The sequence below is a fragment of the Mauremys mutica genome, chromosome 13 (genome assembly GCF_020497125.1).
Source record: "Mauremys mutica isolate MM-2020 ecotype Southern chromosome 13, ASM2049712v1, whole genome shotgun sequence".
NCBI classification, from domain to species: Eukaryota; Metazoa; Chordata; order Testudines; family Geoemydidae; genus Mauremys; species Mauremys mutica.
The window spans coordinates 243009-269631 of record NC_059084.1 but is presented as its reverse complement, the minus strand read 5'-3'; the positions used below and the strand labels follow the sequence as shown (position 1 = coordinate 269631).

The 26623-nt window shown below is 48.4% G+C and overlaps 1 protein-coding gene across 3 annotated transcripts; it reads left to right on the top strand.

Moving 5' to 3' along the window:
• The first annotated feature begins 26 nt into the window (after positions 1–26).
• Positions 27–26623, top strand: ZNFX1 (zinc finger NFX1-type containing 1). Of its 3 annotated transcripts, none has more exons than XM_044985368.1 (14): positions 27–164; positions 1802–1907; positions 3162–4994; positions 6354–6485; positions 6799–6947; positions 7235–7378; positions 11616–11733; positions 13200–13450; positions 13592–13731; positions 14032–14186; positions 18645–18790; positions 19148–19258; positions 21738–21833; positions 23785–26623. In XM_044985368.1, the coding sequence occupies exons 2-14, from the start codon at positions 1847–1849 to the stop codon at positions 26215–26217; spliced, it is 5769 nt and encodes a 1922-aa protein (XP_044841303.1). In that variant the 5' UTR covers positions 27–164; positions 1802–1846; the 3' UTR covers positions 26218–26623. The 3 variants fall into 3 exon arrangements, with proteins under 3 accessions (XP_044841303.1, XP_044841305.1, XP_044841304.1); XM_044985370.1 differs by having other exon boundaries at positions 81–164; positions 1805–1907; XM_044985369.1 differs by lacking the exon at positions 27–164 and adding an exon at positions 1000–1152.

The window sequence follows — 26623 nt, the reverse complement described above, 5'->3', positions numbered from 1 at the left end:
GGCGGGGCCACGGGCGCCCCCGATATGCCCCGCCCCCGGGCGGAGTCAGCCCCCTTCCGCCCCGGAAAGGAAACTGAAAGCGCCGGCGGGGCGGAGCCGCTTCCCCCTCAGGGTGCGGGCGGCGCCGCGGGGCTGGGGCGAGCTGTGGGGCCCGGCTGCTGATGGTGAGAAGCGCCCTCGGTCTCCCTCTCCCGGCCCGGGGCGGCCCTTGGCTCGGGCCAGGCTGGGCCCAGCGCGGAGGGTGGCCGGGTACTGCGGCGGGGGGGTCACCTGCGTAAGGAGAAGCCCCTCCTGGCGGTAGGGCGCCGCTCGTGCCCGGAGGTCAGGCCGGGGCTGGCGGGGCCGGGGGAGGCCGGGCTGGAGGGAAGCGGGGGCTGGAGCGGAGGCCCGGGAAGGCTGGAGGGGAGGGCCGGAAAGGGGGAAGCCAGGGGCTGGAGGGGAGGGGAGGGGAGGAGAGGAAGGGGGGGGCTGCAGCGGAGGGCCGGGCCCCGAAGGAGGAGAGGCCGGGGGCTGGAGGGGAGTTCTGGGGAGGCTGGAGCGGAGGCCCGGGAAGGCTGGAGGGCCGGGCCCGAAGGGGGGGAGACCGAGGGCGGGAGGGGAGGAGAGGAAGGGGGGGCTGGAGGGGAGTTCTGGGGAGGCTGGAGCGGAGGCCCAGGAAGGCTGGAGGGCCGGGCCCGAAGGGGGGGAGACCGGGGGCGGGAGGGGAGGAGAGGAAGGGGGGGCTGGAGGGCAGGGGAGTTCTGGGGAGGCTGGAGCGGAGGCCCGGGAAGGCTGGAGGGCCGGGCCCGAAGGGGGGGGAGACCGGGGGCGGGAGGGGAGGAGAGGAAGGGGGGGCTGGAGGGCAGGGGAGTTCTGGGGAGGCTGGAGCGGAGGCCCGGGAAGGCTGGAGGGCCGGGCCCGAAGGGGGGGAGACCGGGGGCGGGAGGGGAGGAGAGGAAGGGGGGGCTGGAGGGCAGGCTATAAGAAACTGGGAAACGATACTACAGAACTTCACATTCGTGAATTTTGAGCAAAAATTGGTGCAGTGGGTTCGTGTTTGGTGTTGGGTGCCCTGGAAACGCCCTAGAGCTACAGGAGCTCCTGGGCCACCCCTCTGGGCTGGGCTAGTGGAGAACCAGAAACTGAAACTGACTGTAGAGAAGTGGCAAACGGGTGAGCTGTTTTTCGGTAATACAGAAACCCAGCAGCACAGTGGTGGGTAAGGACTCGGGATTTGTCTTCTAGACAAACAGGGTTTGTGATTCCTGGGACATTTGGATACCCTGGTGATGGGAATGAGAGGCAGTTACGGGAAAGGGGGGTAGTCCCACAGGGACACTTCTTTGAGGTTTGTGCGTGCTGGGCTGGCCTGATTGGGACTTATGTCTCCCACCTCTTAGGACAGGGACCACCATGGTGTAGGCAGGTTGCTCTGAGAGAGCAGGGTGGGACAGGGAGGACTTGGCTCAGAGATGTCCTCATGGGAGGACAGAGAGCATGAGGCCATCAGACTGGGGTGTTCCAATGCTCAGTGGAAGGAAACTGGAGTTGGGACGGTGACAGATTCAGGTTTAAGGGAAGAGATGCAGATGGTGAAGGGTCCCTAGTATGCAAAGTGTTAATTGATGAGCTAAGATAGTATAACTATCCTTGAATTGGCAACATCAGGTGTAATTGGTACTCCGTATGGTAATGTACCTTGTGGAGTTAATACTGTCTCCCACAGAAGCGCCCAGAGTGCTCCTGGTTTTGTGGATGCTGGGCAGTGTTAGCCTGGTTCTCTTTTAAAGATTATTGTTTGGCTTTGTCTCTCTGCCTGCAGCAGCACAAAGAACCAGGCAGAAGAGGACTTGAGTGACTCTCAGAAATGGATGGCAGGAGACCTGGACAGGAACCCTACCCAAGGCAGCACAATGTTAACTGGAGAGGTGAGTGGCCTGCTTAATGAATGGGGCTAGAGAAAAAACTGAGACTGAAATTTAAATAAATTAAAACCCGCTGCTTCTCCCCGTCACCCATTCCCAGCACTGGACACACCACCATTCTGTTTTAATCTAAGATCTTCTACCACACTCATTACTGTTGTCTCAGAGTAGGGATTGATTGGTACATATTTTACAAAAGCACCTTCTTAGATTTTTGTTTCAGTGGGTTTTATTGGTTTAATTTGACTAATGCCAAATAGAGGCAGATAGGGATGAGTCCTATGCCTTGGAACCTGTCTGTTATTTGGCTATCATTACCATAGTATCTGGTGCCTAATTTGTCCACCCATTGACAAATTCTGTCCCCCTGACAAGGGGGAAGAGTCTGTCCTGCTGCTCTGAGTTTTAACTCTACTGTAAAACTAAAGTTCTGAACCAACGGCTGCTTTCTCATGGGCTATTAAACCAGCCATTAGCTGCTGGCAAAACCCAATCTGTAAAGAGGACCTCATCCTGGGCCCCATGCTATTCAGCTTTTCAGCCCATGGAAAGGGAGTTATTTGATAGTTTAGCCACAATCCTAAACTCTATGCTGGCCATTTTCCTCAGTGCCTGCTCATTGCTAAGGTTAAGATTCTGTCACAGGTATTTTTAGTAAAAGTCAGGGACAGGTCGTGGGCAATAAACAAAAATTCACGTAAGCTCGTGACCTCTCCTTAACTTTTACTAAAAACACCGGAGCGAGGGGACAGACGGGGATTTACAGTGGGAGGCCTGCAGGGATGAAGGGGACCAGTGGGGGTCACATCTTCTGCCTCAGTGCTGGTGGCCACTGCTGCTCCAGTGGCCCTGGGGGCTGGCTGGCCAGCTGATTGGGTGGCCAGCCCTGGGGCTGGCTGCAGTAGCTGCTCCAGTGGTAGGGGCTGACCCAATCCCCTCCCCACCCCCCGCTGCTTCAGCCCTGGCATTGCTGGGGGCTGACAGCTGCTCCAGCTCAGCTACTGTGGAAGTCACGGAGGTCCCAGAAAGTCACGAAGTCCATGGCTGAATCGTACCTTTACTCATTACGCAGCAGAAAACATACTGATGTAAATAAAATATTAGTTCTACAGTGTGATATGAAATGTCTGAAACATGCTGCTGCTGGCAAATATGGTGTCATGCGGAGTGGGGATTATCCCAGTGAACATCGTGTCAGGAAGCAGCCTCTCTAAGGAGGCATTCTCTCTAAATATCTTTTCTCTTTGGGTCCTGTAGAGTATCAAGATGCTGGCTTGCCACAAAGAGGCAGAAACCGAGCAATTAATGCACCAGGCTATCCTCGGAGAGGAGCAGCCCAACCTGGAGGAAACCCCAGGGTTAACGATAACCCTCTTCACCCTGGGCAGAGGGAAGGAAGATACTATGGTGCAGGACGGTATCCCAATCAGGGAAGGAGAAACCAGGGTGGACAAGCCAATGATGGACCCAGAGGACAGCGGAATGAGCAGGAAAATGAGGCCAGAAGAAGAAGAAATGAGAACCAAGATGGTGGCAGGGGCAGAAGACTCCACCCTTGTGAAAATCCTCGTTTCCATCAGAATCCTGTTCCAGGCGGTGCCCAGTGCCAGGAGCCCAATGAACAGCCTCAGCAACTCAGGAGGATTGGCTACAAATTCTTGGAAAGTCTCCTTCAGAAAGACCCCTCTGAAGTGGTCATCACACTTGCCTCCAGTTCAGGGCTCAAGGAGCTTCTGTCTCAAACATCCATGAAACCCAGCTTCCTCCAGCTCATTTGCCAGGTTCTTAGGAGGGCATGCAGTTCCAGAATGGACCGCCAAAGTGTCCAGCAGCTCCTGGGCATGGTAAAGGAATCAAACTTCCTCAAGATCTGCCTGCCACAGTATGTTGCAGACATGATGATTGAGGCCATTCCTGCTGTACGACATCAGTTCCCTGAGCATATAAGCAACATCATCTCCCTCCTTCAGGATCTGGTGAGCATTTTCCCAGCCAGTTCAGTGCAGAAAATCTCCATGTTGATGTCTGTCCTGCCAGCATCTATAAATGCCCTGAGAGCATCTGGTGTGGACATTACAGAACAGATTGAGAAGAACCTGGAAAAAGTCCTGACCCTTATTCAGCATCTGCAGGAGAAGAGGCGTGAGGGCACTCTGAGAGCTGACAACTACACCCTAGTGCAACCTCAGGCTGATGGTCAGGAAGAAACCTACCGCACAATGACCATCTACCCCACATACAACGAGGTGCATCGGGATAAAAAGCCCTTTCTTCGTCCCAATATTGTCTCTGGGAGGTATGATAGCACCAGTGTTTACCTGGACACGCATTTCCGGCTCCTAAGAGAGGACTTTGTCAGGCCATTAAGGGAAGGCATCTTGGAGCTTTTGCAGAACTTTGAGGACAAAGGTTTGAGGAAAAGGAAGTTTGATGACATCAGAATCTATTTTGACACCCGGATCATCACCCCCCTCTGCTCCTCATCTGGCATCGTCTACAAGGTCCAGTTTGACACACAGCCCCTGAAGTTTGTGCGATGGCAGAATTCCAAGCGTTTGCTGTATGGGTCTCTGGTTTGTATGTCTAAAGACAACTTTGAAACATTCCTTTTTGCCACAGTGTCCAACCGTGACAATGCAGACCTGTCCCAGGGCATTGTGCAGCTGTGCTTTAATGAGCACAGCCAGGTGCTGCTGGCAGAGGTCCAGCCCTCTGACTCCTTTCTAATGGTGGAGACAACTGCTTACTTTGAAGCCTACCGACACGTGCTGGAAGGGCTGCAGGAGATCCAGGAAGAAGACATCCCATTTCAGAAATACATTGTGGAGTGTGATGTGTTGGTGAAGGAGCCAGCATACCTGGCAATGGGCAGCACCTACAACCTTGCGCCCCTGATAGAGGAGCCTTCTCCAGTTGGAAAGGAGGGTTTCCTGGTGAGCCCCGATGACTTGAGAAGACCGAGGGTGAATGTTCTAGACCCCAACCAGTGGCCTTCAATGGAAGCCTTGAAGTTAGATGAGTCCCAGATGCAAGCCCTGCAGTTGGCACTCACCAAGGAGCTGGCCATTATCCAGGGGCCTCCTGGGACTGGTGAGATACACTGTTGCTTAGAACTGCACTGTTGGGCACCAGTTAATAAATTCCGCTAAGCATAGAGGAAAATTCTAAAGAAAAATAACATCCTTTGACGACCAACTTCATGCACAGGCTGGACTCAGATGCTGTTCCTGGGCTTTGAATACAGAGAATGAGAAAGTCCTAACAGGTCCATACAATGAATAGAGAGCCTTTTCATAGGAGGACAGGTGCTTGGCCTGTTTAGAAAGGAGAAGCTGGCCCTGAATCTCTGCCTCCTGGACCACGCTGTGTGTGGGCAGGCACAGAGCTTAGTGTCTTTCTGCTCTGCATAAGCCGTGCAAGGTTGGAGCAGCCCCTGTCAGCTGCACTGGTGAACAGGCATTGGTCTCAATGGGTTTTGTGTGTTTGGAGCTCTATTACTGGTGCCCAGCTGGTGCTCGTGTAACTCCACTGCAGTCTAGGTTATGTGTGACAGTGACCTCATCCCCTTTTTTAATTTACTAAAACATCAAATATCAAGGTTTGTCCTAAAGCTAAATATGACCATGTATGTTGGTTTCTCGTGTGGATACAATGACACTCTGTGAGATCTGGGCCTGTGTTTTTGGGGCAGAAGGCTTTTAGCTCCCACTGATACCATGTGTGTGGCTGATCTGATACCATGGTGTCTGCATGTGTGGAGTTGGTGTAATCTTGCTCTGCATCTGTCACAACCATCCACAGCATTGCAAAATGTTACAAGTGGTCAGCTCCTAATCCTCTGATGACCTTGCATTGCAATGATGACTACAGACCCTTCCATTGTAGCTGGTGTAGGGAAATGGCACTTGGAACTATAGACCTCGCCATTATGGCAGGCGTGGAGGAGACCAGAATCTTGTCTAAGTTTTTATATGGTACCTGTTATAGTGTCCTTAATGCCTTGCATTATTTTATTATTTCTCTTTGACACCTAGAGACTCCATCTCAGATCAGGGCTGCATTATGCTAGGCACTTTATATACACACAAAGGCAGTACATGCCTCAAATATCTTACAGTCTCTATAGATAAGACTGACAAAGCCTAGACGGAGAAGCGACTTGCTAAAGGTCACATGACAGATAAGAAGGGGAGCTGAAAACAGAGCCCAGGTCACCTGTCTCCCAGTCCAGTGCCCTATATACTGGACCATTCTGCCATTTTACTGGTGGGTAACTGAGGCCTAGAGAGATTAATTGACCTGCCTGTGTCACTATGGGCAGTCCCTTGCCAGAGCTGGGAATGAAACACACAGCTTCTGACCCTGTACCCTGATCTGATGAAACCTCTGATTCCAGGACTGCACATCTGGCCTGGATTTCTGATCTCTGATTCTGGGCTTGTCTTGCAGGGAAGACCTATGTGGGTTTGAAGATTGTTCAGGCTTTCCTGACCAACGAGCAGGTGTGGCAAAGCACTCTCCAGAAGTTTCCCGTCCTTGTTGTCTGTTACACCAACCATGCATTAGATCAGTTCCTGGAAGGTAAGAGGGTCTGCATGGTGTGGGGTGAAGGTTTAAGTTCAAACAGCTATGCTTTGTGCTGGAACTGCCCTCCTTTGAATCCGATGTTTGCATTCATGGGTTTGCTATTCACTCTGGTCCCCACTGCTGTGCAGTGAGAAAATCCTACTCCAAATTGAATTGGACTAGCTGGAATTCCCCCCTCCCCACACACACAGGAAGGGGCTCCCTGAAGTGAGTGGAGGCATGTGGCCCTGATGTGATTCTCCCTGCTTTCCCCACTCCCAGAGAGAACAGAGAGTGGCTCTTTCATGCTAATGTCTTTCATGCTCAGGAATCTACACCTCTCAGAAGAGTGGGATTGTGCGAGTTGGAGGGAGAAGCAGCAGCGAGATCTTGAAGCAGTTTACCCTGCGAGAGCTGCGGAAGAAGTGTGAATTTCGCCGCAGCCTGCCCACGCACCTCCGCAGGGCATACATGAATGTATGTGTGGGGTTCTGGAAAATCTTGGCGGGGGGAGGCTGCCCACACATCAGGGAAGAGATGCAGCAGCTAATCCACCTGTGCAGTTGTTACCTATCCAGGCCCTCTTCTCCCCATCTCCTTCTTTAATCCCTCTCTCATGCTGAAGCCCATCTGCTTGGTCTCCCATTCTCATTCGCTCTTTGCCCTGACTTTTCCTTATGATGTTCTAGATGTTTCTTCTCAGAGCCTGGATTTCCAGAGCATAATAACTTCTGAAAGCCTCGCTCCTCTTTCCTTTTGCATAGATAATCACCCAGATGAAACAGTCAGAGCAGGAGCTGCGTGAAGGAGCACGGCACTTAGAGTGTACAGCACATGGAGTGTTGCATGAACGCCACTTGGAAAGATACATCACCACGCAACACTGGGACAGCCTGATGAATGGTCTGGTAAGAGGAATCCTGTCATTCCAGGCCAGTAGCCCTAATGCCTGACTGTACCTCTTCTGCACATAATCCTTAGGTACAGAGATTCAATGTTAGCTGCTAGGAAAGTCCCAGCCATTTCCAGCAGGCCTCGCTGCTTGCAGTGAAGTGCTAGTTTCACTGACTGAGGAGTTCAAGGCAAGAAGGCCACGGTGAATAGTTTGGGAGCTTATCAATACGGCTACAATTTGGTCACAGATTGGGTGATTTTTAGGTGACCTCTGTGACTTCAGCCCCAGGTGGCTGGGCTTGGGTTTTTGTGATTTATTGTTTGTCTGACTTTTTCTAAAAATCTCTTAATCTTACTTATGCCCTGTGTATTCCATGGCTGCAGAATTGTCTGCTGAAAAATTGTATTCTTTACCCTTACCCTGAGGCTGCAGAGAAGCCTTCCCAATTTGACTGCCCAGAACAATAGCTCTGAGAAATCTGAACTGTCCCATTCATCTCAGTAGAATGCTAACTGTGAAACTGAATGATGGGCAATTTAACAGTCAGAATTAACTGTTTCTCTGCTGAGCATTTAAGCACAAGAGCTGAATGTGTCTGCTGCTCTCCAACGGATGCAATGAAGGAAACAGGGTAGGGACAGTAGGATAGCTGGTTAATATCAAGAATCAGTGGGGAAGTGAACTGGAAGTTTCTCTGAGCATGCTCACAAGGGTTAGGGAAAGAAGAGATTTGTCCCCCTCCCTGTTGCCAAAACTTCAGTGCCTCTCCTGCCTTCCTAGGTACCAAAATCCTCAGCAGTTCCCCTAGCTGCTGCCAAATCCTTCAACTGCCCTCATGATGCTACAATGTGTTTTCTCTTTGTCAGTGCAGAAGTCTCGGGCAAATGGACTGGTTTGGGGCAAAGTGAATTCTAAGTGACCCTTTCAACTTAAATCCCATTTGTCTGAAAATGCTTTGCTTGTGCCTGTGACTAGAGCACTGTGTTCTCTAAGGCCCTGGACCTGCAAGGAGCTGGGTGTTGGAAGAGCCCCTGTTGCAGAGCTCCTTGCCGGACCAGAATTTAAAGGGAAAAACCTTTCTCTTTGGTTTTCCTCTGTGCAGCTGGCAGCACTCTGTATGGAGTCAGTATCACATTTTCCCCATGGAGTCTGTTTTCTCTGTGGGTCTCATAAAGCCAGAGGGAAGAGAGGAGTCATTTAAGTAGAAACTGAGGAACCACCTGATCAGCATCCTATACAGCAAACAGGAAAACATCAAAAAAGAGCTCTCCAACCTAGAGACTCTCATCAATAACCAAACTTCCATACAAACGGACTTCACTAAAATAAGACAGGAGATCTACATTACCCACTTCACCTCTCTAAAAAGGAAAAAGGACTGTAAGCTGTCTAAACTCCTACCTGCCACATGGGGCCACAACCGTGATACCCCTAACCCACCCAGCAATATCGTCAATCTATCTAGCCACACACTCAGCCCAGAAGAACAGTCTGTCCTATCTCGGGGACTCTCCTTCTGCCCTGCCACCCCCACCAACATGATACAGTTCTGCGGCGATCTGGAAGCTTACTTTCGCCGTCTCCGACTCAAAGAATACTTCCAGGACAACACTGAACAGCGCACTGATACACAGTTACCCTCCCACCAACAGCACAAGAAGAAGAACTCCACATGGACTCCTCCTGAGGGTCGAAATGACAGTCTGGACCTATACATTGAATGCTTCCGCCGACATGCACAGGCAGAAATTGTGGAAAAACAACATCGCTTGCCTCACAACCTAAGTCGTGCAGAACGCAATGCCATCCACAGCCTCAGAAACCATCCTGACATTATAATCAAAGAGGCTGATAAAGGAGGTGCTGTTGTCATCATGAACAGGTCTGACTACCAAAAGGAGGCCGCCAGACAACTCTCCAATACCAAATTTTACAGGCTACTTCCCTCAGATCCCACTGAGGAATACACTAAGAAACTGCACCATCTACTCAGGACACTCCCTACACTAGCACCGGAACAAATCAACGTACCCTTAGAACCCCGACCAGGGTTATTCTGTCTACTACCCAAGATCCACAAACCCGGAAATCCTGGACGCCCCATCATCTCTGGCATTGGAACTCTCACTGAAGGACTGTCTGGATATGTGGACTCTCTACTCAGACCCTATGTTACCAGCACTCCCAGCTATCTCCGTGACACCACTGATTTCCTGAGGAAACTACAATGCATTGGTGACCTTCCAGAAAACACCATCCTAGCCACCATGGATGTAGAGGCTCTCTACACAAACATCCCACACACTGATGGAATACAAGCTATCAGGAACAGTATCCCTGATGATGCCACAGCACAACTGGTTGCTGAGCTCTGTGCCTTTATCCTCACACACAACTATTTCAAATTTAATGACAATATATATCTCCAGATCAGTGGCACCGCTATGGGCACCCGCATGGCCCCACAATATGCCAATATTTTTATGGCCGACCTGGAACAACGCTTCCTCAGCTCCCGTCCACTCACGCCCCTTCTCTACCTACGCTACATTGATGACATCTTCATCATCTGGACCCATGGGAAGGAGACTCTGGAAAAATTCCACCATGATTTCAACAGCTTCCACCCCTCCATCAACCTCAGCCTGGACCAATCTACACGGGAGGTCCACTTCCTAGACACCACGGTGCAAATAAGTGGTGGTCACATTAACACCACCCTGTACCGAAAACCTACTGACCGCTATGCCTACCTTCATGCCTCCAGCTTCCATCCCGGGCACACCACAAGATCCATTGTCTACAGCCAAGCACTGAGGTACAACCGTATCTGCTCTAACCCTGCAGACAGAGACCAACACCTAGAAAATCTCCACCAAGCATTCTCAAGACTACAGTACCCACACGAGGAAATAAGGAAACAGATCAACAGAGCCAGATGTGTACCCAGAAACCTCCTTCTGCAAGACAAACCCAAGAAAGAAACCAACAGGACTCCACTGGCCATCACATACAGTCCCCAGCTCAAACCCCTCCAACGCATCATCAGGGATCTACAACCCATCCTGGACAATGATCCCACACTTTCACAGGCCTTGGGTGGCAGGCCAGTCCTCGCCCACAGACAACCTGCCAACCTGAAGCATATTCTCACCAACAACTGCACACCGCACCATAGTAACTCTAGCTCAGGAACCAACCCATGCAACAAACCTCGATGCCAACTCTGCCCACATATCTACACCAGCAACACCATCACAGGACCTAACCAGATCAGCCACACCATCACCGGTTCATTCACCTGCACGTCCACCAATGTAATATATGCCATCATATGCCAGCAATGCCCCTCTGCTATGTACATCGGCCAAACTGGACAGTCTCTAAGGAAAAGGATAAATGGACACAAATCAGACATTAGGAATGGCAATATACAAAAACCTGTAGGAGAACACTTCAACCTTCCTGGCCACACAATAGCAGATTTTAAGGTGGCCATCCTACAACAAAAAAACTTTAGGACCAGACTTCAAAGAGAAACTGCTGAGCTCCAGTTCATCTGCAAATTTAACACCATCAGCTTAGGACTAAACAAAGACTGTGAATGGCTTGCCAATTACAGAACCAGTTTCTCCTCCCTTGGTTTTCACACCTCAGCTGCTGGAACAGGGCCCCATCCTCCCTGATTGATCTAACCTCGTTATCTCTAGCTTGCTTCTTGCTTGCTTATATATACACACCTGTCCCTGGAAATTTCCACTGCTTGCATCCGAAGAAGTGGGTATTCACCCACGAAAGCTCATGCTGCAAAACTTCTGTTAGTCTATAAGGTGCCACAGGATTCTTTGCTGCTTCTTAAGTAGAATAAGCAGTGATCTTGAAGTAAAGAGATGGGGGGAGAGATAGGGCTGATGTAGGACCAGAAAACAGCTCACTCTTTGAAACTGCCTAGATTTCAAGCTGATATTCCCTTTATTATCAATATAAAAAGCCACCAATAACCAAGGGAAATTGTTCTAGATTAAATTCAGTAAAAATCCTGATTTCTGAAGGTACTTGAAGCCGCCACAGACTTTCCCATCTGCTGCACTGAGGCAGCAAGCAGGAATCTTGCTGACAGATTTGGGTCTGGCCCTAGTTAAGCTGCCTCTGTGTGTGTGTGTGTATTGAAGAGGAGTGTATGATAGTTTGGCTTCAAAATGCTGCTCTGAGCTGCACAGGTCTTGCTGATCTATTTCTCATTGTATTAGGATGATGAGTGGTTTTACTACAAGGGTTCAAGGAACTCTATGATTCTGGAGTGGTTGGGCCTTGGTGTTACTGCCTTCACCCAGAATGGTGCAGAGAACCCAGTGGCTGAGAATGCGGGTAAGAGGCTCACACCTCCTGCAGGTGTATGAAGACAAGTGTATATCCATGTGTGACATTGCACTCCATAAGATTTTATGAAAATGAGTGTGAATATAATGTAACTGAAATACGCTTCATGCAAAAGGTCTCTTGTAAGGTATCATTACAAAGCTTATAATCTACGGAGTGTGGTCATCCTATTTTGTATAAATGTTTCATTCTTCTATCTGAAACTAGAAATATGAAATATAACTCTGAGGTCCTATTGTAATGCGAAGTGTGGACCATTAATGGTGGTTTGGAATCTTGATGGCTCCTATCAACTAGGACAATTGGTTGTAAATGGCTTTGTTTACTTGCAAGCCTTCCTGTGAGTCAGGCCAGGAAGAATGAAGGCTTGGGGTCTCACAGGACATGTGAGCATGTCACCTGGTACTGGAATCCATCTTAAACCTGGTACTTTTCCATTTAGAAGGAGGGGTGGGGACCCAGAGACAAAAGTTTCCTACCTTGTGCCAAAGCTGTATAAGGGGGTGGAACAGAAGAAAGGGGGTTCCAGTCATGAAAATTCCCCAGGCTACCCCCTGAGTTGGAACAAGGACTGTACCAGGGGAAAGGATGGGGCCCAAACTAGAAAGGAGTCTAGTCTGTGAAAGAAGCTTATTGGAACAACTGAGGGTGAGATTTACCTGTATTCAGTTTCTTAATGTATTAGGCTTAGATTTGCATGTTTTTGTTTTATTTTGCTTTGTAACTTACTTTGTCCTGTCTGTCATTACTTGGAACCACTTAAATCCTACTTTTTATACTTAATAAAATCATTTTTATTATTGAACCCAAAGTAAGTAATTAGTATCTGGGGGAGCAAACAGCTGTGCATATCTTTGTGTTTTAGAGGGCGGACAATTTGAGTTTCCCCTATGTAAGCTTTAGAGAGAGTAAAACAGATTTTTTGGGGGGTTTGGATCCCATTGGGAGCTGGGTTTCTGGGTGCTAGAGACAGGAACACTTCTTAAGCTGTTTTCAGTTATGTCTGCAGCTTTGGGGCGCATGGTTCAGACCCTGGGTCTGTGTTGGAGCAGACTGGCATGTCTGGCTTGACAAGACAGGGTTCTGGAGTTCCAAGCTGGCAGGGAAAATGGGCTTGGAGGTAGTCTCGGCACACCAGGTGACAGTCCCAAGGTGGTCTCTGTGACCCAACCTGTCACACCATGCATGAAGCCTGTGGTAGGGGGGCGAATGCATAAGCCAGGAGGTGCCTGGTGAGGGGAAGCTGTGGTCCAGCAGATACTGAAAAGTGCATGATATTGAAGGGGAAGCGAGGGGAGATGATAGTGTTTGAAAAGTACCGTGAATAATTAAAATCCCAGCATGCTCCTCTCCACTGCTGCATTCTCGTCCTACTGCAGTGTCCCTCTATCGTCCCTTTAGCTGCATTGCCCTCACTGATGCCTCCGTGTATGGCTGATTTTTCTCTCTTATAGGTGGCCAGCAGGATGGAGAGGAGCAGCAAGAGCGGGAAGAGGAGGGGGAACAGCTGCTGGAGATCCCAGAGGAGGCTGACCTGATTCAGGCAGATCGAGTGATTGAGGAAGAAGAGGCAGCCAGGCCTCAGCAGAGGAGGGAAGATGAGAATGGTGCCGTCATGGAACTAGCAAATATGCTGCTGGCCATGAAGCTGGAAAAGCAGGGTCAAGGAGCAGCCCAGCCACAGCAGGAAGCCGTGGAGTGGGAGGTAAACACATTCACTGGGACTAGGAAGCTTGGTTTTTTGCTCTCTTGCTCTTTTGCTTTGTCTGGACAGGGAGGGAGTGATGAGGGAATGCTGGTGCAGAGAACTGTACGTGTAACTGCTTGATGGGAGTTCTTCCTACAGATGCAACCAGCTCAGAGGAGGAAAATGAAGCAGAAGATGAGGGCTGAGCTCCATAAACTGAATGCAATGACTGAGGCAGAGGCCAGGGCTGTCCAGGACTTGTGGCAGCTGGACCTCAGCTCCCGCTGGATGCTGTACAGGTAACAATGCTCTTGGGTGTGTTGGGCAGGCGATGCCCAGAGATTGCCCCCAGTTTGCTTGCTCCCCATCTATGTAAAGTACTCATCTGGCCTCCACTATGGTAATAGCTGAGCACCTCACCAATTCTGATGGATTTATCCTTTCCCACCCTGTGACAGAGGACAGGGCTGGAGTAAGGCACTAATACTAAATGGCTTACCCAAGATCACAGTCTGGAAACTAGGTCTCATGAGTTCTAGGTTAGCGTCCTAAGCAGTGGACCATCCTTCCTCTCATTTGGTGATCATGCCCTTCTCCAGGCGCTGGCTACAGATGTACCAGGGGGAGATTCGACGAAAGATCCTGCAGCATGAGCAGCAGTACCAGGTGGCAGCAGAGAGGTTGGCAGAACTGAGGCTGCAGGAGGATCTCTGCATTCTTAAGGAGGCCCTGGTTGTAGGGATGACAACTACAGGTGAGTGGCATGTAGGGAACAAACCAGCACTGCATCCCAGGTCAGTGGAGGGACACAGCTCCCAATGGACTCCATCTCCAGAATCAGTAAGTGGTGTGTGTGGAGTCACGAACAGGGGCAGCTAACAGGGGAGTTTTGGAGACTGAAGCAGCGGACTCTGTGCTTGGGGGTAGGAGGCCTTGGTGAGTGGTGTATTGAGCTCATCTGTTCGTTTTTTCTGAGTGTAGTTTCTGTAGCTGGGCCATGGGCCTCTGAATTAGCAGCTCAGACAGATCTGTTTGGTGTCTAGGTAAAGGCCATGTAGCTTTGACCTTTGGTCCTTTGATTAGCCCTCCCCCCTTTTTGAAGACAGAGTGACTAGTTGCTTCTTGCTGGTAGGTGGTGGAGCTAAGCAGGATAAAAAGTCAGTTGCTTGACAAATTTGTGAGCTACAAACAGGCAGCTAATAGGAGAGTTTCAGAGGGAGTTTGGCAAGGGAGTGTGAGGGACTGTATGTAAAAGGAAATCCCAACTCTCATTTACGTGATGGAACAGCTGTGACCTGCACCAGATATACCATGTTTTCTTTTCTGCCTGAAATCAGAAGGGACTTTGTGTATGACATGGAAGTTGGTGGCTGTGTTGGAAGAATAGACTTTTGGATTGGGAGGGCAAATGCAGATGTTACACAGCATCAGAGAGACTGAGAAGTTCCATCACTGCAGATTTAGTGAAGAAAGGAACTGGCCCTCAAGGAATCAGAGGAGGCTTGGCAATTGATAACCACTGAATGCAAGATGATGAGGCAGACAAAGATAGACAGGCTATGACCATCAGAATGATGACCAGGACGAATGCCACAAAACTAGAGGTTTCCAAATTATACCAAGTACTCTGTGTGGAAACTGCTGAAAATATCTCTGAAGCTCCACCTGGTCAAATTCAACACAGAGGTGTATGGGACATACCTGTGGATAGCTGCTCAGCCTGACCTGCAAGAAAAATATAGCATGCTGACAAAGCTGTTCAACTGTCCAAGGAAGACAGACAAGCCTTGCTGGGGATTCTATCGTAAGAAGAATGGGTACAATGTTCTGCAAGGGACAGATGACAAAAGGATGGTGTGCTGTTTTCCTGGAGCCAAGACACGAGACATCACTTTAGATTAGATAGGCTTTTAAAGTTGATGGGGATGAATCCTCTGGTGATGGTGAATTTCAGTGCTAATGACACTGCATTGTAGGATATCTCACAGATTATGAATGACTTCAGGGAACTCAGAAGGGTGCTGAAGGAGAAATGTCCAAGTGATCCTTCCTCTTCCATGAGTGAAGGAAGAGAGAAGATGCTGGAATGAACTGCTATCTAGGTAAGTGGTGGAATGTAGATACATTTGGTTTTGTGGAATATTGGTCCACCTTTTTTGGGGAGTGGGGTCAAACCAGCTATTCATAGCAGTGGCAGACCGGCGGAAAGGACTCCTGGTCTCATTTCAAAGAATATCCTCCTGGATCATGTCGTGCATTCGCACATGCTACGAAGTGGCCAACATACCAGCCCTGGCTCTTACTGCGCACTCCACTCTTGGCCTAGGTCCCGATCCAAGAAATCTGCAGGGCAGCCACTTGGTCCTTGGTGCATACCTTCACCTCTCACTACGCCATCATCTGGCATGCCAGAGACGATGCCGCTTTTGGCAGAGCGGTAATGCAGTCAGTGTTCTCTTAACTCCAACCCCACTGCCTGGGTAAGGCTTGGGGAGTCACCTAATTGGAATTGATATGAGCTATCACTCAAAGAAAAAAATGGTTACTCACCACTTGTTTTTCGAGATGTGTTGCTCATATCAATTCCAAACCCACCCGCCTTCCCCTCTGTCAGAGTAGCCAGCAAGAAGGAACTGAGGAGGTGCTGGGTTGGCAGGGTCATATATTGAGTGCCATGAAGGCGCCACTCCAGGGAGCTCCACAGCTGACTTGATGGGTGCTGCTAGAGGAAAAACTTTTTGACGACTGTGCGTGCAGCGCACACACCTAATTGGAATGGATGAGCAACACGTCTCAAAGAACAACAGTTATGAGAAGTAATTAACCATTTATTTATTTTTTTCAACCAATGGTGCGAACTGGTTTAAAACAAAGTTTGTAATTGATCACATAAACTATGAAAAAATTATGAAAGAATCTGATGTGTGACTGTCTTGGCCTTCTGCCAAAGGCAATTCATCTCAAACCTGAGAGAGTTGACATTTTACCAATTAAGTTTTAGGACTAACTATTTTAGCTAACCAGAAACTAGCTTATATTTCTATATTAAATCACACTTTTAAGAACAGTCCAGGTTCTGATTAGTCAGAGCACATAACAGGATGTTTGGTCATTACTAAGCAAATGAGAACATAGTTTTTCCAATAATACTGCAGAGAGAACATTCATTGCTCCATTATACCAATGCCTCATCATCAGTGTAATGGAGGGGAAAAAAGTCACTGAAACTGAAGGTAAATGTTGTCTCCTACTTCTATAACTATCTGGGTTTTTTCCTTTGTTTTATCCCCCCTGCAGGCTTTGGCATTTACATAGCAACAGATGACCATTAGCCCATAACGGTTGAGTCCACTGACCATCTTTGTTAAGTAAATTTGCATGGGCCACAATTCATTTGTGAAATTCCTAGTTGAGTGAGTTGGGTCTGGAAGCTGTGGCCCAGTGTAAACAGTGCTACATCAATCCATGCTGGGTGAGGCGGGGAATATACACAGAAAGATCTTAAACATGAAGTCTGGGGTAAATAGCACTATAGTCTTTCATTCAATGCTAAGGTGGGAGAACTGTACTATGGAAGACCGCATATGGCATTATTTACTCCCTGCTCAGCTGGTATCACAATGGACATGCAAGAATCCCCACTAAGATCCCAAGGCTGTGAACCATGTGCATGGGGAGGTAGGCTCGACAAAGGTCTTCGGGATTCAGGAGGGGGTAAATGGGGCCAAATCATGACACATTAGGATGGGGTAAATAAAGCTGCATTGTGAGATGCAGCGACAGTGGCATCAAAAGGCCTTGACACTGTGGATGGAGACATACAAAAAAAACCCCAAACAAAGCCTGTCTCACCATATACTTTGCAATCACCAAAAGAGACAGGAAAAAAAACTGGAAGAGGAGAGGCGAGACTAGGTCACATCTGGGGGAGAGAAGTGATTGAACATTGAGAAGTAAGAAAGAGGCGATGGGGGCTCCCACAGGAGGGTTTGGGGTTTCCATGTTTCCTCTCTTGACCAGGACAGCAGTGTGTGTTCCGTCCCCCACTTTGGCTCCTTGTTGCATTTCCCTGGGAGCTGTTGCTGTGGGTTGAGGTAATGGGGATTTTCGTGGTTCCCCTAGTCGTGGGGAGCTCCCCATCCCAGTGCGCGCCCCCCCCCCCGCCCTCTTACCATCTATGTTCTTCCAGTTACTGATGGGCTGCAACCTGCATCAGTAACATGTCCTTGCAGCTCAGCTTGGGCTCGGGGTGGTAGGACTTCAGCTGAGAGTGGGCATTCCTGCTCAGCTTGGGGCTGGAGGAGAAAAAGCAGGCGGCGGTGTTCCCTATCTTCCTTCACCACCTATCCCTGGCTGCCCGAACAGGTGTGGGAGAATACTGGGGGAGCCTGTCACCAGCAGTGGCAAGAAGCCATGGGCAGCAGTGAAGAAAACAACAAGGAAGAGGTGGCTGCTGCTGCTCCCTCCAGCTGCACTCACTGGCTAACCCCTGTTCCCCCGACACTGGTTCATCCAAGAATCCTTACCCCAAGCACAGCCAGCAGAGCAGAGGGCGCAGCAGCTAAATCATCCTGCCCTGGCATCTTGAGATTTTTCAGGGGGCCCCCAAATTGGCTGGAACCCATATGTTAATCCACCACTACCAGTATACAATGGCCAGCCGCGGAGACAAATGTCTCCTACTTCCTGTCTGGTAGAACCTGTCTTAAGACATGTCACTGCTTTAAAGCCATAAAATTATCTCTCTCTCTCTCTCTTTCTCACCCCCACACCCACACCCCCTTTACATATTAGCCGCAGATACATTTAGGAAAGATTTTGACAACCAGTGCAATACAGGCTGGCAGTAGAGACCTCACATGACACTCTCTTTGGTGAACTAGTATGTAGATGCCAGACCCAGGGGATGTCCTGTAACCCTTATGCATCTCTATGCCCGTTAGCTTCGAGAGGTCTTTGGGTCACATTATCTACTCCCTGCACCCCTAGGAGCCCTCCTGGGCATGGACCAAGATGCAGCTACAAAGCCTCTTTGGGGATGAGTCTTGGAATGTGCGATGCATGACAGAGAACTCTTTGTGTCTTCCTGGGAACTGAGACCTGGAGAGGTTCTCTCCCTCTCTTAATATCTGTCTTGGAGTTCCTGGGCACTAGCTTGCTGCCTGTAGGGGAAGTTGGGCTCTGTTGAGGGTGCCTCTCTCTCTCCCTCCAGGTGCTGCTAAATACCGTCAGATCCTGCAGAAAGTGGAGCCTCGAATTGTCATAGTGGAAGAAGCAGCAGAGGTGCTGGAGGCTCACACCATCACCACTCTGAGCAAAGCCTGTCAGCACCTCATCCTCATTGGAGACCATCAGCAGGTAATGTGTACATATGGGGCCGCCTCCACTGTACAGAGACAGAGATTGGGCACAGCAAAATGCCAAGCAGGAGGGTCCCACAGGTTTATCATCCTCCCCCCACCAGCTATATCCACAGTGGCAGTAACTGGCCCTGCCTCCCTCCAGCCTCCAACATGCTTCTGGGGACAAAACTCTTGTACAGCTCTGGCAGTAACTTAACCTCACTTCTGAGCCTGATTCATTGTAGCTGAGCTGGCCCTAATACTTGGCGTTGTTTCAAAAACTCTGTCGGTGCCCTTCCAGTGGAGAGAGGAAAGCGTTGCTGATTGGGGGGGAGAACTCATAATAGCTGGACTCTAACACTTTCATTTTCAGTTGCGGCCTAGTGCTAATGTGTATGACCTGGCCAAGAACTTTAACCTGGAGATGTCTCTCTTTGAGCGGCTGGTGAAAGTCGGTTTCCCCTTTGTCCGATTGAATTATCAGGTGAGGAGCAGCTCTAGAATTTCTGCTTGCTGTATTCATTTTCCATGATATAGGTGTAACAGGTGGTCACTCCTGGGGTGCAGTCTGGGAACTGTGGGAACCGCTGCGCCCCTCTAAGACGCAGCTGGGTTGGGGACACAGTCAGCCTCACCCAGGCCCTGTTATCACCCAACATGACAGCAGGTGGTGCGTCTCATCCAAACTGGGTTACCTGAGTGCAAACAGCAGTCACCGGCCAATTTCCCAGTTCCCCCCTCTTAAAGTATAAACCCAAAATTATACCATCTTGACCACACAGAGATATGTACAGTGTTAGTTGATTATGTCTGCCCCCCCTCAATGGTGAGAGGAATCTGCACACTTGTGGCAACCAAACTGAGATTTTTCCACAGACACTCCATTTAAAGGCACACCGGTTTAAGTTAAAACATAAAACAAGTTTATTAACTACAGAAAGATTAAGTTATTATAAGTGATAGCAAACAGATCAAAGCAGGTTACCTAGAAAATAAACAAAACCGCAAACTAAACCTAAAATACGAGAAAGATTGGATATGAATTAGCAGTTTCTCACCCTGACTAATGATTACAGTTCTACCAAATTCATGGCTGTGAAAAATGCATCATGGACTGTGAAATCTGGTCTCCCTCGTGAAATCTGGTCTTTTGTGTATTTTTACCCTATACTACACAGATTTCATGGGGGAGACCAATGTTTCTCAAACTGGGGGTCCCAACTCAAAAGAGGGTTGTGGGGGGAAGTCGCAAGATTATTGTTGGGGGAGGCGGCAGGGGGGTTGCAGTATTACCACCCTTACTTCTGTGCCGCCTTCAGAGCTGGGTGGCCGAAGAGCAGTGGCTGCTGGCCAGGTGCTCAGCTCTGAAGGCAGTGTTCCACCAGCAGCAGTGCAGAAGTAAGGGTTGCAATGCTACACTATGCCACCCTTACTTCTGTGCTGCTGCCTTCAGAGTTGGGTATAAATATCTGAAATAATGAACTTCACAATTTTTAAAATCTATGACCATGAAATTGACTGAGAATTTGGTAGGGACCTACTGATAAAAGCAGGCTTGCAGATTCTCAAGGCACAAGCTGCACTTGCTTTGCAGTTTGGGATCCCCACCTCCATTCCAAGTCCTTTTCTTTCAGAGCTTCGCTTAGGTGTTGAGTTATTGTGGGGGAGTGAAGAACAACAGATGATGTCACTCCCTGTTTTATATAGCGTTAGCATGTGGCGGGAACCCGTTGTTCCAAAAACAGTTCCCAGCCCAGTTTGTAGAAAAATACAGGTACCCAAAATTGAGTCCAGAGTCATGTGCTCTGGTCACATGCCCTTGCAGAATCATAGCAGCCAGTACTTATGGACTGTCTGGAGCATTCTTAGGAAGGCTCACCAGGTCGGGGATAAGCTTCTCCCTAAAGCCAATTGTTTTTCCTAATGGCTCCTTACCCTGAATAGGCCCTTCACAACCAGCTGTTTAGACTAGAAGCATTTTGCCTAGTGGGTGTCACCCAGGTGTAATTACATATGAAATACAGATACATAGTCCATATTAATAACTGTATATACAAAAATGATACATACATACATACAAATAGGGTAATCATATACAGCAAATCATAACTTTTCAGTAACACCGTACATGACTCATCTTTCACAAAATGCATCATAATTATGCCATAATCATATCATAATATTACTATGACAAATATGGGGTGTAGTGTCACAATAGGAATTTATCTGGTTGGAGTCTTGGAGTCTGTAGGAAGCTCAGTCTCATATTCCTGCTCCCAAAGCAATCTGAAAAAAACAAAACAAAAAACCAGGTTTTGCTTAATCCCTGAGAAGAGCGCTGGGATCTGTCAGACCCATGCAGACCAGCTTTCTGTGTCCGTTCAAGACACAGGCACTATATCTTCTGGTACAGCCTTTCTGTTCTTGGGCTCTCTCCCTGTTGCATAACTGAAGAGGGTGTGAGAAGCAGACCCACAAAACATAGCAACATCTCATAATTTCATATACAATGAAGATACATTGTAACAGTGTTTAACAGATTGTGACTTTTCAAATGGTATCTCACAAAGCATACTTTGTACAAAATATAATCATATAACAATAGTGAATAGGTGGGTTCAGGGGGTTACATGGGGTAGGTTATGTCACAGTGATGTCATGCTGATGTGATGCTGGACAACCTGTCCACTGGGAACTACACTAAAAGCAACAAACTTACTTACAGTGCCATATCTTCATGACGATACATTTGGTCAGTTTCATCTGGTTGGATTGGAGTTGGTGATAGAGGGAGGGTTCGTTCCCATTTCTGTGGCACCATTGTCTTGTATTTGGTCATTGTCTCCCTGATGAAGCAGAAAAGGAGGGATTGTTCAGTTCATTCCATCATGTGAGAAATTTGCCCATTTATGTTGGCTATAGCTAACTCTAGCTCTCCTGTAACTTTTGTTTCTGTGTTTCAGCACCGCATGCGCCCTGAGATTGCCCAGCTCCTCACTCCCCACATATACCGAGAGCTGGAGAACCATCCCTCTGTCCTCAAGTATGAAAACATCAAGGTGAGTTTACAGAAGGCACCAAGCAATTTCTCTCTGAACCCCCCCGCCCGCCCCTTACTGGGTAAAATGATCCTCTCCTTGTATCATCCAAACTAGTCACTTCTATGGGTTTGTATTCAAGTATTTCTGTCTCTTTGATCAAGTTTAGCTGATAAAAATTGGTAATGTTAAATAAAGAAATCAGGTGATGTAGGAGTTTTTATCTTATAAAAAAGATGGATGGATGTTATTTATATTACTATAGCACCTACAGTCCTAGTCAAGGACTTGGGTGCCATTGTACTAGACACTGTATGTACAACTGAACAAAAAGATTCTCTGCCCAAAGAGCTAAGTACTTGCATGGAGAGAAAATACTGGGTAGTAAAGGGCTCTTTAATCTAGCAGAGAAATGCACAACAAAAACCAGTGGCTGGAAGCTGAAGGTAAACCAAATTCCAGTTAGAAATAAGGTGCAAATTGTTAACAGTGAAGGATGATCAGCCACTGGAACAAACTCCCAAGGGAAATGGTGGATTCTTCATTTCATGATGTCTTCAAGACTGGATGCCTTTCTGGAAGACTGTTTAGTCAAACACATTAGTGGGGTCAATACAGAAGTTAACTGGGTAAAATTCTCTGGCCTATGTTATGAAGGAGGTCAGACTAGGGTTCCGTCTAGCCTTAAATTCTATTAATCTGTGGACACTAACACGGAATCCTGGTTTTGCTCTAATGGGAAAAACATGTTCAACCAGTGCAGTTTATTAAGCAGCCATTACTGTAACTACAGGCACTCAGAGCCAGAGAATTGTGCCCACATGCATGAATATCCATCTTTCCTGAAGAAACTTGGCTCTGACTGAAATGGCCTGATTGTCCCTTAGGGAGACAGGAGCAACCCAACTAATACACAATACCTCTTTGTCCAGGAATGAACATTCTACTTGCATGTTCACCTAGGTTGAATGGAAACTTTGGACAGGTTCATGGGCTGCATTCTCTACCTCACTGGAGGAGGGAGCCAGGGATCAACAGGGACCCTGACACTACTAGCCCTTACGATGGAGGAGAGGAGAAACCCTTGCTTTCTTCTCAGCAATGGGTAGGGTGTGCTGGAGGGGCCAAGCACTGCGGAGGCTGGGCCAAGGAGAATGGGGATTGGGAGGAAAGTAAGATCACACAAAACACTGAAAAATAAAAGGAATGGTGTGAATTATGGGATTGGGAAAGCAAGAGGAATTGAGAGAGAAAAAGACCAGAGACTGGCTATTTTAGATTCTTAAGTGCCATGAAAGGGGGAGAATAGTGTGATGGGAGAATGAAGTACATACGCTTATTCAGAGCCCAATAACAAACTCTCTCAAACTCATACATATAAAGTTTATTACGTGGACTACAAGTATTGCATATACATCTTCGAGAAAAGTGTCTAAGGGTCCCATGGGGATGAGATACTGAAAGTGTTTTTCACCCTGGCTAGTAGGTATCAGTAAAGAAACACTGTCCATGGTTATTTTATCACCCATTTCTCCTATCTATCCTAAATACATGAGTATTCACATCGAGAAGTGTGAATGAATGAGCCATGATTTCTCGTTTATAGCCTGTGAACATGCCACTAGCACAAACTCCTTTTTGTAACCTAAAGAATAAATTGTAGTTGTTGGACTCTAAGATAAGGAATCAAATCCTCTACATGCTGCTGGATTCCTGGAATAGTCAGTGATGTACTAGTGGGACACTGTTTGGCCAACAAGCTCCCAAACTCTCCCTTACTGGGTATGTTATGAGGGGTCTGACTGAGGAGTTTTTGCCTTAAGTGTGCAATGACCAGAGTCCTGTGCCCTGAATCCAAGTAATCTACAGAGGAACTGCTAAGTGGGTCACCATAGGCATGAAAGAGCAGGTTTCAGTGTTGGAAGGTTAGAATGGTTTTTCCACTGTAACGTTTCCCCTCTTTTCTTTTCAGGGGATCTTATCTAATCTTTTCTTTGTGGAGCACGACTTCCCTGAACAGGAGATCCAGGAAGGGAAAAGCCATCAGAATCCACATGAGGCCCAGTTTGTGGTGGAGCTGTGCAAATACTTCTTGTGCCAGGACTACTTGCCCTCCCAGATCACCATCCTCACCACCTACACTGGTCAGCTCTTCTGTTTGCGCAAACTCATGCCTGCCAAGATCTTCACAGGTGTGAAGGTTCATGTGGTGGATAAGTATCAGGGTGAGGAGAATGACATTATCTTGCTGTCACTTGTGCGGAGTAATAAGGAAGAGAAAGCTGGGTTCCTGCAGATTTCTAACCGGATCTGCGTAGCATTATCCAGAGCTAAGAAAGGGCTATACTGTATTGGGAATATGGGAATGCTTGGCAAGGTGCCTCTCTGGAGCAAGATCATTCACACCCTGCGGGAGAAAGGTCATATTGGTCGCTCATTGATGCTCTGCTGTCAGAACCATCCTGACACTAGGACTCTGGTCTCCAAGGGAGCAGACTTCTGCAGAGTTCCTGAAGGGGGCTGTAGTCGCCCCTGTGAATTCAGGCTGAATTGTGGACATGTCTGCACTCGAGCATGTCACCCCTATGACTTAGAGCACAAAGAGTTTCAGTGTATGAAGCCCTGTCAAAAGGTGCTCTGCAAAGATGGCCATCGTTGCCCCCAACTGTGCTTTGAGCGCTGTGGACCATGCATGGTGAAAGTGCTGAAAACCATCCCAAAGTGTGGCCACCAGCAGATGGTCCCTTGCTCCACTTCTGAGAGCGAGTTTTGCTGTCAAGAGCCTTGTCAGAAATATCTGAAATGTGGGCACAGATGTAGCATGTCCTGTGGGCAGGAATGCAGTGTTCAGTGTCTTGAGATGATTATGGTCACACTGAAATGTGGCCACAACCAGCAGGTGAAGTGCTGGATCACAGTGGAGATGAAACACGGGATGCCTGTGAAATGCAAAACCAAATGCCCTATCCCACTGGATTGTGGCCATGCATGCTCAGGTTCCTGCCATACCTGCTTTGAAGGGCGATTTCATGAGCACTGCAAGAGCCCTTGTAAGCGCTTCCTGATCTGCTCCCACCAGTGTCAGCAGCCTTGCACCAGGGAATGCCCTCCATGCCAGCAAGCCTGTCAGAACCACTGCATCCACAGTCGGTGCAAAAAGAAATGTGGAGAGATGTGTATCCCATGCATGGAGCCATGTGAGTGGCGGTGTCAGCACTACCAGTGTACCAAGCTTTGCTCTGAGCCATGCAACAGGCCCCGTTGCGATGTACCATGCACTAAGCTACTGCGCTGTGGTCATACTTGCATTGGGTTGTGTGGGGAACCTTGTCCAAAAAAGTGCCGTGTGTGTCACCAGGATGAAATCACCCAGATCTTTTTTGGCTTTGAGGACGAGCCAGATGCTCGCTTTGTGGAACTGGAGGATTGTGGCCACATCTTTGAGGCCCAAGGCCTCGACCATTACATGGATGAAGATGAAATTGTCATCAAGCTGAAGGTCTGCCCCAGCTGCCAGACAGCGATCAGGAAGAACTTGAGGTATGGCACCATCGTGAAAAGGCGGCTGGAGGAGATAGAGAGAGTGAAAGAGAGAATCCAAGGTCCAGTAAGTGAAATTGAAACTAGCAGGCACAGACTGCAGGGTGTGCTGGAAGGGAAGGCTGTTCTGAGAAGAAATCTGTCCATTAAATATCTCATGCTGGAAGAGAAGCTGACGCATCCTGATCTCTCCACAAAGAGTATTGGACTTCTTGAGAACCTGATTGGCTTCTATGGGCGCCTGGGTGAGCTGATGAGCTCCCTGAACAAGCTTGATGTGAGCGAGAAGGAAGGACTGAGGAGGCGACTGACTGAAATTCAGGAGTGGCTGGACAAGCCCCGGCTAAGCTTCACTGGTCAGGAGCTCTCTGACCTCCAGAGTGAGATTCAGAGGCTTACATACCTGGTGAGTCTTCTGGCCAGATGCAAAACAGCAACTGCAAAGATGAATACTTCTATCTCGAGAGAAATTGCCACTCTGCGGCAGATCCTAGAGGGAACGAAGAAGTTCACCCAAGAGGATGAAAAGGTGGTGAAGATGAAAATGGAAGAACTAAAGACAGCTCTGCCAGAGTCTGGGTTGGGAATCTCTGAGGAGGAGCGAGTGCAGATTGTTAGTGCCTTTGGCTATCCACAAGGTCACTGGTTCAAGTGCCCCAATGGCCACATTTATGTGATTGGTGACTGCGGTGGGGCAATGGAGAGGAGCAAGTGCCCAGAGTGTAAGGCAGTTATTGGGGGTGCAGACCACACTCTAGAGCACAGCAACCGTCTGGCCCCTGAAATGGATGGGGCAACTCATGCGGCCTGGTCAGAAACTGCAAATAACATGCTGAACTTTGAGGACTTTCGCAGGCTGATATAGAAGAGCCCCATCTCCCTCAGTGGATGACCTTTTAACCCCATGACTGCCCTTTCTTCCCTACTGCCAAGCTGCATAGCGTGTGGAGTAGCCAGCTGGGGTTCACTGGCTCTGCTTGGCAAATTGGATTTCTTGTGATTAACACTTGCTGGTGTTTGTTGCTAGAATTAGTCCCATTTCCTATTGGCACTTTATCTGTGGAATCAAGCAACTCAATGAAATAGAAACAGGAAAAAAAAAAATCACCCAGTTTTTAGCCTAAAGCCTGCATGGGGCTTCATGCATTTCCAAGGCTGGCAGGCACCAGTCTGTGGTGGCACAGCCCCTACAGTAGCTCTGGCTATTGCTCATTGCACTGATTGTTTAACCTGAAATCTTTTATAGCCCAATAAAATTTTATTCATAGTCA

What these genes read in the sequence shown, in the direction of transcription:
- ZNFX1 (XM_044985368.1), top strand. Translation starts at nt 1,847, where the DNA reads ATGGATGGCAGGAGACCTGGACAGGAACCCTACCCAAGGCAGCACAAT. An exon ending in TCCGCAGGGCATACATGAAT is followed by an intron (nt 6,948 to 7,234) that starts GTATGTGTGGGG and finishes CCTTTTGCATAG; the next exon opens with ATAATCACCCAGATGAAACA. An exon ending in TCAAGTATGAAAACATCAAG is followed by an intron (nt 21,834 to 23,784) that starts GTGAGTTTACAG and finishes TTTTCTTTTCAG; the next exon opens with GGGATCTTATCTAATCTTTT.